This window comes from Physeter macrocephalus, chromosome 16 (assembly GCF_002837175.3).
Source record: "Physeter macrocephalus isolate SW-GA chromosome 16, ASM283717v5, whole genome shotgun sequence".
Taxonomy (NCBI): Eukaryota; Metazoa; Chordata; class Mammalia; order Artiodactyla; family Physeteridae; genus Physeter; species Physeter macrocephalus.
In genome coordinates this window covers 5438435-5450599 of record NC_041229.1, presented here as the reverse complement: position 1 = coordinate 5450599, position 12165 = coordinate 5438435, and the positions used below count along the sequence as shown (strand labels likewise).

Here is a 12165-nt window from a genome sequence, read left to right as displayed (position 1 = left end):
GAAGACTCTTAAAAGGATCTCATTTGGTCTGTCCATGAGGCTTTCAATGATTTTTGTCTGTTCCCATCAACACTGCATGATTTCAAATGATCCTATTCAAGATTTTATGTGAGCTCCTATGGCTCCCATATTCCAGTTTCCTATAAACTCATTGCACGTTCTCATGCAGTTGCCTTGTAGAGCTGTATGTCTTGTAGGATCATGGTTATGGGGTTCAGGGACATTGTGCGAGGAGATTTTAAAGGCTCCTGTCCCGCTGTCATACCCCCAAATTCTTGATTCCTCCATAATGTTTCTTGTCACTAGGTATCTTCGAGATTTTGCTTTACTCGTGCTGAAAAGCCACTGTTACATTTTGGTGTCGTCTGTTTCGCTGACTTCGGACAAGACGAAGCTGGGGTTGTCATAGCCTCTTTTCATCCTGGCTTGAGCATCTTTCTCATTGTAAAGGCACATGGCACAGTGAGGCGTCTCCACTTCCACTGTTTTGCTAAAGTTATGGAAATCTACTCGGTACTTCCCTTCCTTGGTCTTGGACACTATGGGAGCAAAACGATAGCCCCAGAGCACCTCTTCTGGGACATAGGATGTCCGGACTTGGCAGGTAGCACTGGTTGATTCCACTGTGCCATCTAAAAACACCACTAATTCAAAGTCCTGCTGGGGAAGGGTTTCTGCTGCCATGTGGAAGAAGGGGCTAGTGTGGTCAATGACATGGTAAATGGTCAGTGGGGAGATGAAAAATAAATTTTCATTCCCCGCGTCAACCACAAAGTTGATATTGATCTGGTCCAAAATAATGGTCTCTCCTTCAGGAGTGATGGTGGTCTTCAGAAGCTTTCCATATATGTGACTGCCAATAAGGAGGCTCTTCCGAAGATTAGCCACTCGGATCAAGAGACAGAGCTTCCCACCCCGTTTACTGATAACTGCATTCTTGCTGAAAGTAATGGTCTTGGCACGTTTTTTGGGTCGGGAGATCTTGGCTAAAATGGCACCACACATGAAAGAATTAATGATGACTCCAAGGATAGACTGGAAGATAAGCAGAAAAATGGCAGTGCCACACTGTTCCGTCACACACCTGAATCCATAGCCAATGGTCACTTGCGTTTCCAGAGAAAACAGAAAAGCTGAAGTCAGGCCATTAATGTGTTCCACGCAAGGGGTGTGGTTGGCGGAAGGATGGAACTCAGGGAGATCTTTGTGAATGTAGGCGACCGCATACCACAGGAGGCCAAAGAGGAACCAGCTCCCCAAGAAGACTGTGATGAAGATGGTCATTTTGTATCTCCACTTGAGGTCCAGCACAGTCGTCCAGATGTCCACAAAGAATATCAGCCTCGACTGTGCCTCTACGTTGCCAAATTCGATGTTACACCTTCCATCTTTGGAGACCAGCCTTGCTCTTCGCTGAGAATGCCCCAGAAAGTGAGTGACACACCATTTCTGAAGATGTTTGAACATTCTTTCTGTCAACACCTGACCTGAAATCACATCAAAGAAAAACAAAACAGAACAAAATTATGTGTATGACACTAGTGAACTAAGTGACTCACATAAAGAGCTAACTGTCTATGAAACTGCCATTCAGTACAATCTGGGTGAATGATCGCTTGGGCAAGCTGACAGTCTTGTTCTGGATACCATAATGCTATCGTCAGCAGAAAATTTCTACTACAAGACCATATTGCTTAAAGATAAAGAGAAAAAATAATTACAGGGAGATAGAAATGTAAAGGAACCTGAGAGAGCACACATCCATGTGTTTTCTGACCCTTAGTCACATGCAACCTTAAAAATGTTTGTGATAACGCAGACACAGAGAACAGACTTGTGGTTGCCAAGGGGAAGGGAAGTGGGGGAGGGATGGATTGGGAGTTTGGGGTTGGCAGATGCAAACTATTATACATAGGATGGATAAACAACAAGGTCCTACTGTATAGCACAGGGAACTATATTCAGTATCCTATGATAAACCATAATGGAAAAGAAGAAGAAAAAGAATGTATATATATGCATAACTGAATCACTTTGCTGAACAATAGAAATTAACACAACATTGTAAATCCACTATGCTTCAATAAAATAAATTTTTTAAAATTTTATGATAACAAATTATGGCCTGTACTATGATTTATTTGATAGCATTCTTTAAATGAATTCTCCTTTTTTCTTTAATAAATTTAGTCTTAAGCTAAGCAAAAATATCTGTGAAAGCAGAAGATTGATGCAGTATTTACCTTTTTGTTAATATATAGAAATAAATAACTATGAAAAAAAGGCTCATCAGTATACTACCTAAATCATCTTGGGTACTGCTATGGATACTCACATAGCAAGAGAAATTATAATTCAATTCAATTCTCTCATTTATCTAGTGAAGGAATTGAGAAAATTTTAATGACATTTCCAAAGTCAGGTCCCTCAGCAGAAATTAACACAACGTTGTAAAGCAACTATACTTCAATAAAATTAAGACAACAGCAAAGTCAGGGACCTAACCATGGCAGGATGACAACTAGAGCATAAGGTTCCCTGCTTCCAGGTCAGAGAAATCTCTACCTCACTGTGTCTCAGTTATAACGTTTTATATTCTAACACCAGATTTCTCTGAAACATTTCAAGAGAAGCATTGGTCAACTTCCTTTTTTTTTTTTTTTTTTTTTTTTGCTTGACACTATTTAGAACAGAGTTCCTCAATACCGTTTGGTCAAGCTGTATCATAAGATCTCGGAAGTTTTCTCAGTGGATCACAAGCCTGGGATGCCAAGATTCCCAAAAGGAATAGTAAGATGCTCACCATCGGTATCTCCTACTTCCTTCCTTGCCCACAAGCTGAAGGATGGGGCACTCTGATTTAAAGAATCCTGCACAAAGGTAGAGCCATGTCTTATTCACTCCTCTATCCCAGCTGTTAGCACAGACCATGGGCGCTTACTATTTATTCAATAAGCATAAATGGAATCATTCCTTGAATGAATTAAGCACTTCAAAATACCATCTGGTCAAAGGTCTCATTGATGACATTATTGTAACTTCCATCTTACAGCACAAAACTGAAGGGATTTCCCCCAAACAGGCAGCACTGATGAACCCCCGTGGTCATAAACACTAGATGGTCTCCTCCCCTAGCTGTGCCCACCCCACTCCCAAGGTGTGCCTGTTATGGTTGGCAATGTCTTCGTGGTATTTTTAATCAAATGCAAACATGTTTCTAAAATAGATTTCAAAATCCCCCTTCAAAAATGTGTTTATTCATACAAACTAGGAAGCGAAACCAACTTAGTGATAAATTTTAAACAAAAGTGATATCCTACCACGTCTTGCTCATGGCCTTAAACCAGGTGAAAACACAAGAAGACCCCAGGTAGAAGTGGTGATGAGAAAACCACGGCTGTGGTGATTGGAAGGACAGTTTCTAAAGATATTAAAAAAAAAAAAAGTAACCAGGAGAGCAGATAACAGTGCACTCAGAGGGGCCTGCCCCTCATCTCACCCAACCCTCACTGACCTCAAGTCCCCAAAGAGTATAAGGGGATGGTCCCAAGTGTGGCTCACCGAGGGAAGTGGTCTCTTCCTTCCCCAATCTCTCCCTTTTCTCTGCTCACATCTCCCCTAATCTTGTGTTCATCCACTGGACACTCTCTCCCTTTCCCAGGTTCTTGGAAGCTCATACTGTTTACAAAGCTCTTCATAGGGTGGATCTCACCTAAAACAATAACTTCTAAAGCCAACATTCATCAGTCGAATCCACATCCTCTTTGTCATACATTATAATTCCAGACGTAGCTCCTAACACACCAACCTCTGAGCTTTTCTCCCCCACTATTCTTGTAGTCCCACCTAAATTCATTTCACTTTTGAAGAGAAAAGAGTATTTCTGTAGAGTAAATGAGTCCCCCCTGATTTATCTCTTGGATGAGTTTGGGTTTCCATGCCTGTACTACTAAGAAAATATTATCTGCCTGGCCTTGCAAAGAGCAGGAACAAAAGCAATCAGCTTTAAAAAAGCTTTCCCCGGATCGCCCACACTTACTAACACCTTTAACACATTCTGACCTGAAGCATCCACGGCTGGGAAAGCAAGGAGGTGGTGTTGGGAGCTGGTCTCTGTAGGCAGGCTGATTTCTTTTAAACCCAGCCTAATTTATGGTAGGCTTTGGCCAGTGGACTGACGCTAATTTGTATTAGCCTGAAAACATTAATTTGATAGTGGAGTTGTGTGGTTTAAACCAAGGTAATAGGTCGTTCTCAGGCCAAGCCCCAAGCTGAGTAGGTATTTTTTTCCCAAACCTCACATGGCTTGAATACCATCATGCTAAGACTTGAGAAGCCACGAGCTAAGATCCCTGGACAGCAGGCACAGGTTCTGTTCTGGCATTTTCCTCCTCTCCTTTACCATGCTCTATAGCTCTCTCGCTCTTTCCCCTAGTTTGTGCCCAATTCCTTTCACCAGAAACAATTAGTTATCATCAGTCTCCCAGCATATTCCCTGAAACGCACTGAGATATGGAGATTTCTAAGCGTTCACAAAGATACAGGTGAATGACACAGATGTAGGTAAGTATATATTTGTAAGACAAAAACAAGATCACACCAGGAAGAAATTGAGATTTTTTTTTTTTTTTTGCGGTACGCGGGCCTCTCACTGTTGTGGCCTCTCCCGTTGCGCAGCACAGGCTCCGGACGCGCAGGCCCAGCGGCCATGGTTCACGGGCCCAGCCGCTCCGTGGCATGTGGGATCTTCCCGGACCGGGGCACGAACCCGTGTCCCCTGCCTCGGCAGGCGGACTCTCAACCACTGCGCCACCAGGGAAGCCCAGAAATTGAGATTTTAAAGCAGCCTTTATTGTTGGATTTATTTTGTAAAATCTGGCATTTACTGAAGGTACTTTCTACATGCACTGGGTTAACCAATGCTGTTGATTTATTTACTCAGTGAGAAGATTTATACCTAGAGAATGCAAGAATACTGGGTAAATTCATAAATTCATAAATTCATCCTCTGACCAAACCCATCAGTCACATGGCAGTCCCATTATACACAGCCTATATCCGACTTTGCTTAGACAATGGCATTTAATCCTACCACAGACAGATACAATATGTATTTTTGGAACTATTGGGCGATTAGAAATTGGCCCTGGATTATGTAACATGCACAGTTTTTAGGTCACTTTTTGTCAAAATCAGTAAATCTTAATAGCAAGCATAGGGCTGGACAGTAGCTAATATTTACCAAATTCTTCTTAATGGCCTGGCAAAGCAAGTGGATTATATTATTGCCATTTTTTTTCTTCAGTGCTCCAGCATTCTTTTTTTCTGTAAACAGTCCATTCTCGAAAAATAGACTTTGTATGAACTTTCCGAACATTGAGTGTATTATGTAAGATTTCAAAGACAAATAGAACTCTGTTCCTGTTCTCAAGGAGCTCACAGTCGAAGGGGGGAAGTGAGCTCGGTAAATCAGCAATTACAATGTGGTGTGGTTTGTATAATACCCAAAGGACACGTCTCTGCTCAGAGATCTCTATTAGACAGGCATCCCCCAACCCCCTGCAAAAACACCTCAACTGACAGAAAACTCACTTTTGTGTCGATTAATTTATTTATCCATCATTAAGCAACAGGGATGTGTGGATTCTAACATGTGTGTTAGACATCACGGAAGTAATCAATTACCAAATGGGTACAGTCCCTGTCATTCTGAAAAAGCTTCTAGTCCAGGTGGGAGACGCAAACGAGCTGATAAACCATCAAACTCAGTATGATACCTGCCAGGGTAGAAAACCACGGAAGTGCTCTGGGAGCATCTTATTTGCAGAGCAGAGAAGTGCTATGGAGACCGAGGCCTGGAGATGGCATTAGAGTCACACATGGTAGGAGCTCTATAACTGTTTGTTGAATGACGATCAGTCAATTAAACAAAGCATGCATGAAAGCAATGAGTCTGCTATCACTTACATGACTCCCCATCCAATAGAGATATTTTGGAAGAGACATTTTTGTGCAGCACTGTAATTGTCAATTGTGTATGTGACAGAGGCAGGGGCACAGAGGAACTGAAAGAATTGCTGAGTAAATAGGTGACAGTGCTGGGGGACATCGCGAGACACCGGCTGGAACCAGCAAGGGCCAGCGCACTTAGCGCCTGTGTGCCCTGCAAGATGATCTCATCTAGACCTAGAGGAGAAACGGATACCAACACCACCTGGTCTAGTTCTGCCTCGGGACAACTCATGATACTTCTAAAGAAGTCTGAACTCTCTTTCCGGTGATCAGCCTTTCAAATTCTTGAAAATAAACATTTTCCTCCTGAATCTCCTTTTCTCCATAAAAATGCATGCTTTATTTGCATACAACACCTATGGCAACCAAACCCCTCTGCATTTTAAGTGAGGTACCTACAGTTTGTGCTCCTTGACGGTATTTAAAGAACCAGGACAGAGGCCGTTCTTTTGCAGGCAACCCCCTGAGAACAAGCAATTGGGAATTTGGGGGCTCCCATGGCCAGTAACACACTGCCTTCTTCGCACCCCGGCCTGCTCAGCAGCCACTGTACCAGAGAGAAGACGGCACATAGATGTTGCTTTTATCTCTTATTTAGAATTACAAAGGCTATCGCTCCTCTCTATAGATGAAAAAAACAGTCGCTGGAGTCTGCCTTTTACTCCAACCTCTTACAGCTCACACACAGCCTGAATTTGCTCAGGACATTTCTGAGAGTCAAGATTGTCTGTCAGAGGTAGAAAATAGGAGTTCTTGAGCCTGACTGCAGAAGTCAAATGACTTTCTGTAGTCCCTTTGCAATGGTGCTGGAGGAGAAATTCAAGCTTCCATGAAAATTGATGGCTTTGCTTCAGGCCATTAACCAACATTTCCTGAGGACCTACCGTAGCAAGGCATGCAATGGGATCATGGCCCAAGGTCTCTGCCTTCTTAATCAGTGAAATCAAGCAAGCTCTCTACTGATTGAACTTACTACACGCAGGGTGCTACACTAGGAAGCAAAAGAGGTAACAGTTGCTCAAGGATGAGTAGTCATTCAGTCATTATCCAATAATTGCAATGTGGCAGGTTTGCTGCCCTGAAGGGGTTGAGGACAGGGTTCTCAAGCATCCACCAGAGAGGAGAGGCAACAGGCTGAAGGTCAAGCTTACACTCTTTAACACACCTTTGCTGAGGAGCTAAAACAAATGCATCTAACTGTTACTGCCGAAGACTTCCTGTTTTCTATGAAAACGGCCTCGAGCTATTGCAGGATGGCCACCGAGCTGGATTTGCAAACCCTCAGTGCCCAGGAGCATCCAGTCCGTCAGCTCCTGGGGATACTTATATGGAGACCTGTTGTCGACAGAGGGCATTGTTTCCTTTCTGTTCAATATTCCAAGAGAAATCACCTCTGATGTCTTTAGCTCTACCAGGCTGCTCACCTGGGCTCAGCCTGGGTTCTTACATAGAACGTGGCAAGGCCGGTAGAAATAATTTTTCCTGGCCTCGTGGGCTTGTGAAAGGGCATGAGCCTCAGGACCCTTCCAGGCCAGATCTGGGACTGCACTTCTGTAATACCCCCCCTTTCCCTGGGGCTGAGTGTCCTCACAGGCCCCCTCCCCTGTGAAGCCACAAGTTGCTTGTGTCCAGGGTGGGAATGCAGCACAGACTTTCCTAGGTGCCTGGTTCCTTCCAGAGAAGAGAGTTTGGGAACAAGAGCCAGTGAATCATAAGGTCTGGGGGTGTCGGTGCTCTCCTAAGGCACACCGGCTTCTGTGGGCATCTCCGGAGCCTGCCGGTCCAGGAGCCTCACCTGAATAGCTAGAGAGATCTGCCATGCATGGGGATCAAGAGGGGGTGGGAGCCCTGGTGCAGGATGTTCATGGCACAGGTAAGAACAAAAGGCAGCAGGTAGACTGGAGGAAGTCCAGCTGGGCTGAGCGCAGACATGGACTCGAATCCCAGTTCTTTCACTTGATGGCCAGGTGACCTGAGCAAGCCACTTAGGCTGACTGAGCCTCAGCTTCCTCACCTGTGAAATGACTGTAAGAATATGCTCTCAAAGGCTGTAGGTTTTAAACGCAATCGCATACATAAAGTTCCTAGAACACAGCAATTACACAATAAATAGTAGCAACTGTTATTATTAGTTCAGAAATTTAAACCTGTGCAGCAGCTTAAACCAGGCATCGCTGACCTAGGCCACTGAGGGTCTGCTCTGCAGAGTCACAGGGGCTGTGTGGGGAAATGACACCCAGGCGAGGGACAAGACTCTTGAGAGAGAGGGTGACAAAGGTTCTGACAACGCGTCGATGTCTGTGAACTGTACTGGCTTCAGAGCCCATCCTGACCTGTGGAATAGAAGACCTGAGAAAGCCAAACACATTTGTATAAAGGATTTGTCCATCATCAGGGCAGAAGCCTTATCCTGGAGAGGTGAGAACAGGATAGCCGGAGAGAATTTTCCTTGGTGCACTACCAGGGGTGATGCCCTTCTTCTCTTACCGCAGACATTAAGTAGCTTTCGATTGTATCACTGACAATCTACAGATGCCGCTGAAAAGGAGAAAGCAGCTCCAGACAGCTGGGAGCCAGCCTGGCACTACGGGATCTAGGTCTCGGTGTTGTCGGGAGCTGAACCCAGTTTCCTAGGATATCAACATCAGAATCATGTCAGAACACAGACAGAAACATGAACATTGTCCAAACCATGGAAATGACCAAATGTCCCCCTGTGCTGGCACTGTGCGTGATCCCTGCTTCTTTACCAATAACAGCTTTAGCCTTCCACGGGTCTTCTCTGCTTCTAGATAATAAGATTTATTAACATACTCGATCGCAGAATTACCCCTATTTCTTGACATGTAACCCAGAGCAGCGTATTGCTTCCTTAACGCTCCCAAATCACCTAGAAGAAGCCCAAATCTTATTCATGTGCTTTCTCACACTCTCTCAGGCGGGGCTCCCCGCAACTCCTCAGGGCACACGTGCTCACCAGCTGCAGCAAGCCAGCTTGTTCAACTGCTGGGGTGCTCCTGGTGATCTTTGGCTGGAAGGCATCGACACCCCAAAAGGCAGAAGAGCACACAGAAGAGCTGTAACTGAGAGGTCTTAAAGCCATTTTATAACCAGTTGACGATTCCACACCCTTGCTTCCAGGAGTCACGCTCGCATATGTATATGTGCAGGCTTTTGTATCAGGATGTGAAAATGAAGGACCAAATTTAAATATACAAAGTCATTAAAAGGAGTTAAAATGTTCAAGTTCAGTTTTTAAGTTCTATCTAGCTAACTAGTTTACAAGGGCCGTTGGTCATCCTAAGATAATTCTACTCTCCCCACAAAGACCTGTATCACTTCCTGGCACCTGGATTGGGACCCAGCAGGAAACATCAAGAGATGTGATAGTCCCACCAGGACAGCCAGCCTGGGAGTCTGTGAGGCTGGCCCCAAGCCAGGTGTCCGTAGGGTCTCACCAGTCGTTGGTGGCAGCATGCCTTTGCTGTGGAGTAGGAAACCTGTGCTTTGGAAGTTGACACTAATTCTATGTGTATTTTCAATTTTGTTTCCTTGTTGTTCTTCAGAGTTGTTTTTTGAAGTATTTTGGAAATGTTAGCATGTCTCGGTTCTGCAAAGGGACCCCCGTGAGCGGGGGGGTCCCTTCATCTCTGCCTGATTCAGAGTTTTGAAGGGACAGCCACACATCCCTGGGGGCTGTGGGGAATGGTGACCACAGAGTGAGAGAACCCTAGAGGACGAGAGAAACTCACATTCACAGAGTTGGGTCTGTTTGGCTTTTATTCTAAAGATTTTCTAAGGAGTCTATCTTCTCAACTTTAGGGAGTTCTGTACTTTACCAAAAGAAGGCATGGCTTTGTTGGCTATGCATGGATTGAGGCAAAGTGAAGAGGATAAACCAAGGGAAACGTGAGCATGCACAGCTCAAAATGAATGAAGGGAAGCCCAGGGCTGAGAAAAGCCTCTGCAGACTTGTGAAATGGTCATTAAAACCTGGGTGGAGGGCCTCCGAGCTGTATCCTTTGTGAACAGCGCCCTCTAGAGCACAGTGCAATGGTGCCCTGAAGCAGGGACCTTCTGGGGCAAGAAGCCCACTGTGTCTGCCCAGCCACAAGTGTGAAATCTCTTGCAACCTGGGTTGTCCACCGGCTTGTTTACTGAGAAGCCAGTGTGGACATGAAGTCACTTGCCTCTGTCTGAAGAGGTGCAGGAGATGATTTTCAAAGCTTCGTGTATGACTGGAATTTGCTGCTGGCTTTGGGATTCCAGTTGTTGGGCTTGGAATTTGCCAAGTTGCCTTTGCTGGGCTCAGGATTGGGGGTGAAAATACAGTATGGAAAATATCTAGTAAAACACAGCAAATATGGTTATCATATGGAGAGAGATGACAGGTCCCTAGAGGATCCTGGGTGAAATTCCATTCAGTCTGTCCCAGGACCAGATGGAACCCTCCGCCATGGAAAGGGTGGGAGGGTCCGTTCTCAGGCTTCCACCATGCACTCAGGCCAGACCTCCTAAGCGTCACTGTCCTAACCATTGAATTCTAGTTTCTGGTGAACCTATAGCTGAAAATTAAATTAACACAAGGACCCAAAGGTATTTCTAGTCTCATAGCCTTTTATTCTCATTTCTATGCAAAAGAAATCCATTACAATGAAAATATCATTATACAAGTCTAGATATAAATCTTATACTGAAACCAAAACCAATAAATTGTGTTCTTGAAAGATAGTATATGAACAGAAATTGCTTGTGTGTAGTAAGTTGTATGATATATGCACTAGAATATTAGATATTTAAAGGAATCCTTTAATAGTAAGTTTATAAAGCAAAAAATCATTTTTTTTCAAATAAAAAAATCATTTTCTCACTTGTTTGGCTTGTAAAAGTATATGCATTGGGGCTGAGTGTAGTTTGTTTTTCTGAAAACTGGACACATATGTAATAAAATAATTTTTAAATCTCTCTCAAGCACCCACCTCAAATGGCACTGACGTTTAATAAAAGAATTTTAATATTTACCAAAAGTTGTATTTATATGTGTGCAGCGACCCCGTTATTAGTCTGACCCTTCTAGTTTTCTGTGGTTTGGGTTGATATTACATCAATTCAGTCTTTCCAGCCCAAAAAGGAATGAATTCCATGTGAACTAGAGGCCCTGAACATACTTTCCTGAGTGTCCGCAACAAGGAAGTACACTTTGTTTTTTAAGAAAACATATAGAATCCCAAACCTTGAAGATGTATAATATAGAGGAATATGGGCTTCCCTGGTGGCTCAGTGGTTGAGAGTCCGCCTGCCGATGCAGGGGACACGGGTTCGTGCCCCGGTCCAGGAAGATCCCTCATGCCGCGGAGCGGCTGGGCCCGTGAGCCATGGCCGCTGAGCCTGCGCGTCCGGAGCCTGCGCTCCGCAACGGGAGAGGCCACAACAGTGAGAGGCCCGCCTAGCACAAAAAAATATATATAGAGAGAGAGGAATAATTCTGATGCCTTGAGTTTGGCACTGGGGGACTATTAGTCATGATGCTGTACCCACAGGTGAAGGGTGTCGTGTTGGTCCATCCCCGCTCCAAGACACATGCAAAGAGAAGACGCAGAACCCCTGGTTCCTGAGTTTGGAAGGGACCTCTGAAGGCCTTTCAGTCCTATATTCTAGCTTACGTTTCCTGTCACTGCCCCAGCAACGGGCCTATAGGGCAGGATTTATGAGGTGGGTGTGTGGGGTTTGAATCTGGAGTCAGTCAGTCACTAGCCCTAACTCGGAATACCATCCAATCTCTCAGTGTGTCGATCTCCTCATCTGAAAAATGGGCCCATTCATATCTATTACAGATGGATAGAAAGAGCTCAGACAGCACTTAGGCATGGAAAGTGATCCAGCCATTAACACCTTCAGGAATGCAACCTCCAGCTCTAATTTCTCTTTCAAGTTACAGCCATACATTGAATGAAAGATCCAACCGTGTCATTGTCTGTGATGCCTTTAAATTCTGGGGTTCTCTTCACCAGTGTCCAGGCTGCAATAGCAGCATGCTCCCCAGAAAGGTAATGAGAAGGGCAAGGCTCTGACCACAGGGCAGGGGATTAGCTGCAGAGCGCGCGCTCCTGAGGACGCCACTCCTCTGCCCCGGGAGCTTCTGAGGGTCAATGA

General features: G+C 44.7%; 1 protein-coding gene across 1 annotated transcript in view; it reads right to left on the bottom strand.

The window, feature by feature from the left end:
* Positions 1-348: 348 nt before the first annotated feature.
* The window catches only part of KCNJ1 (potassium inwardly rectifying channel subfamily J member 1), a 28675-nt gene continuing 16858 nt past the window's right edge, over positions 349-12165 (bottom strand). Inside the window, exon 3 of the mRNA XM_007129607.2 lies at positions 349-1487. Coding sequence (XP_007129669.1) covers positions 349-1467 — 1119 coding nt within the window. The 5' untranslated portion in view covers positions 1468-1487. The remainder of the gene's footprint in view (positions 1488-12165) is intronic.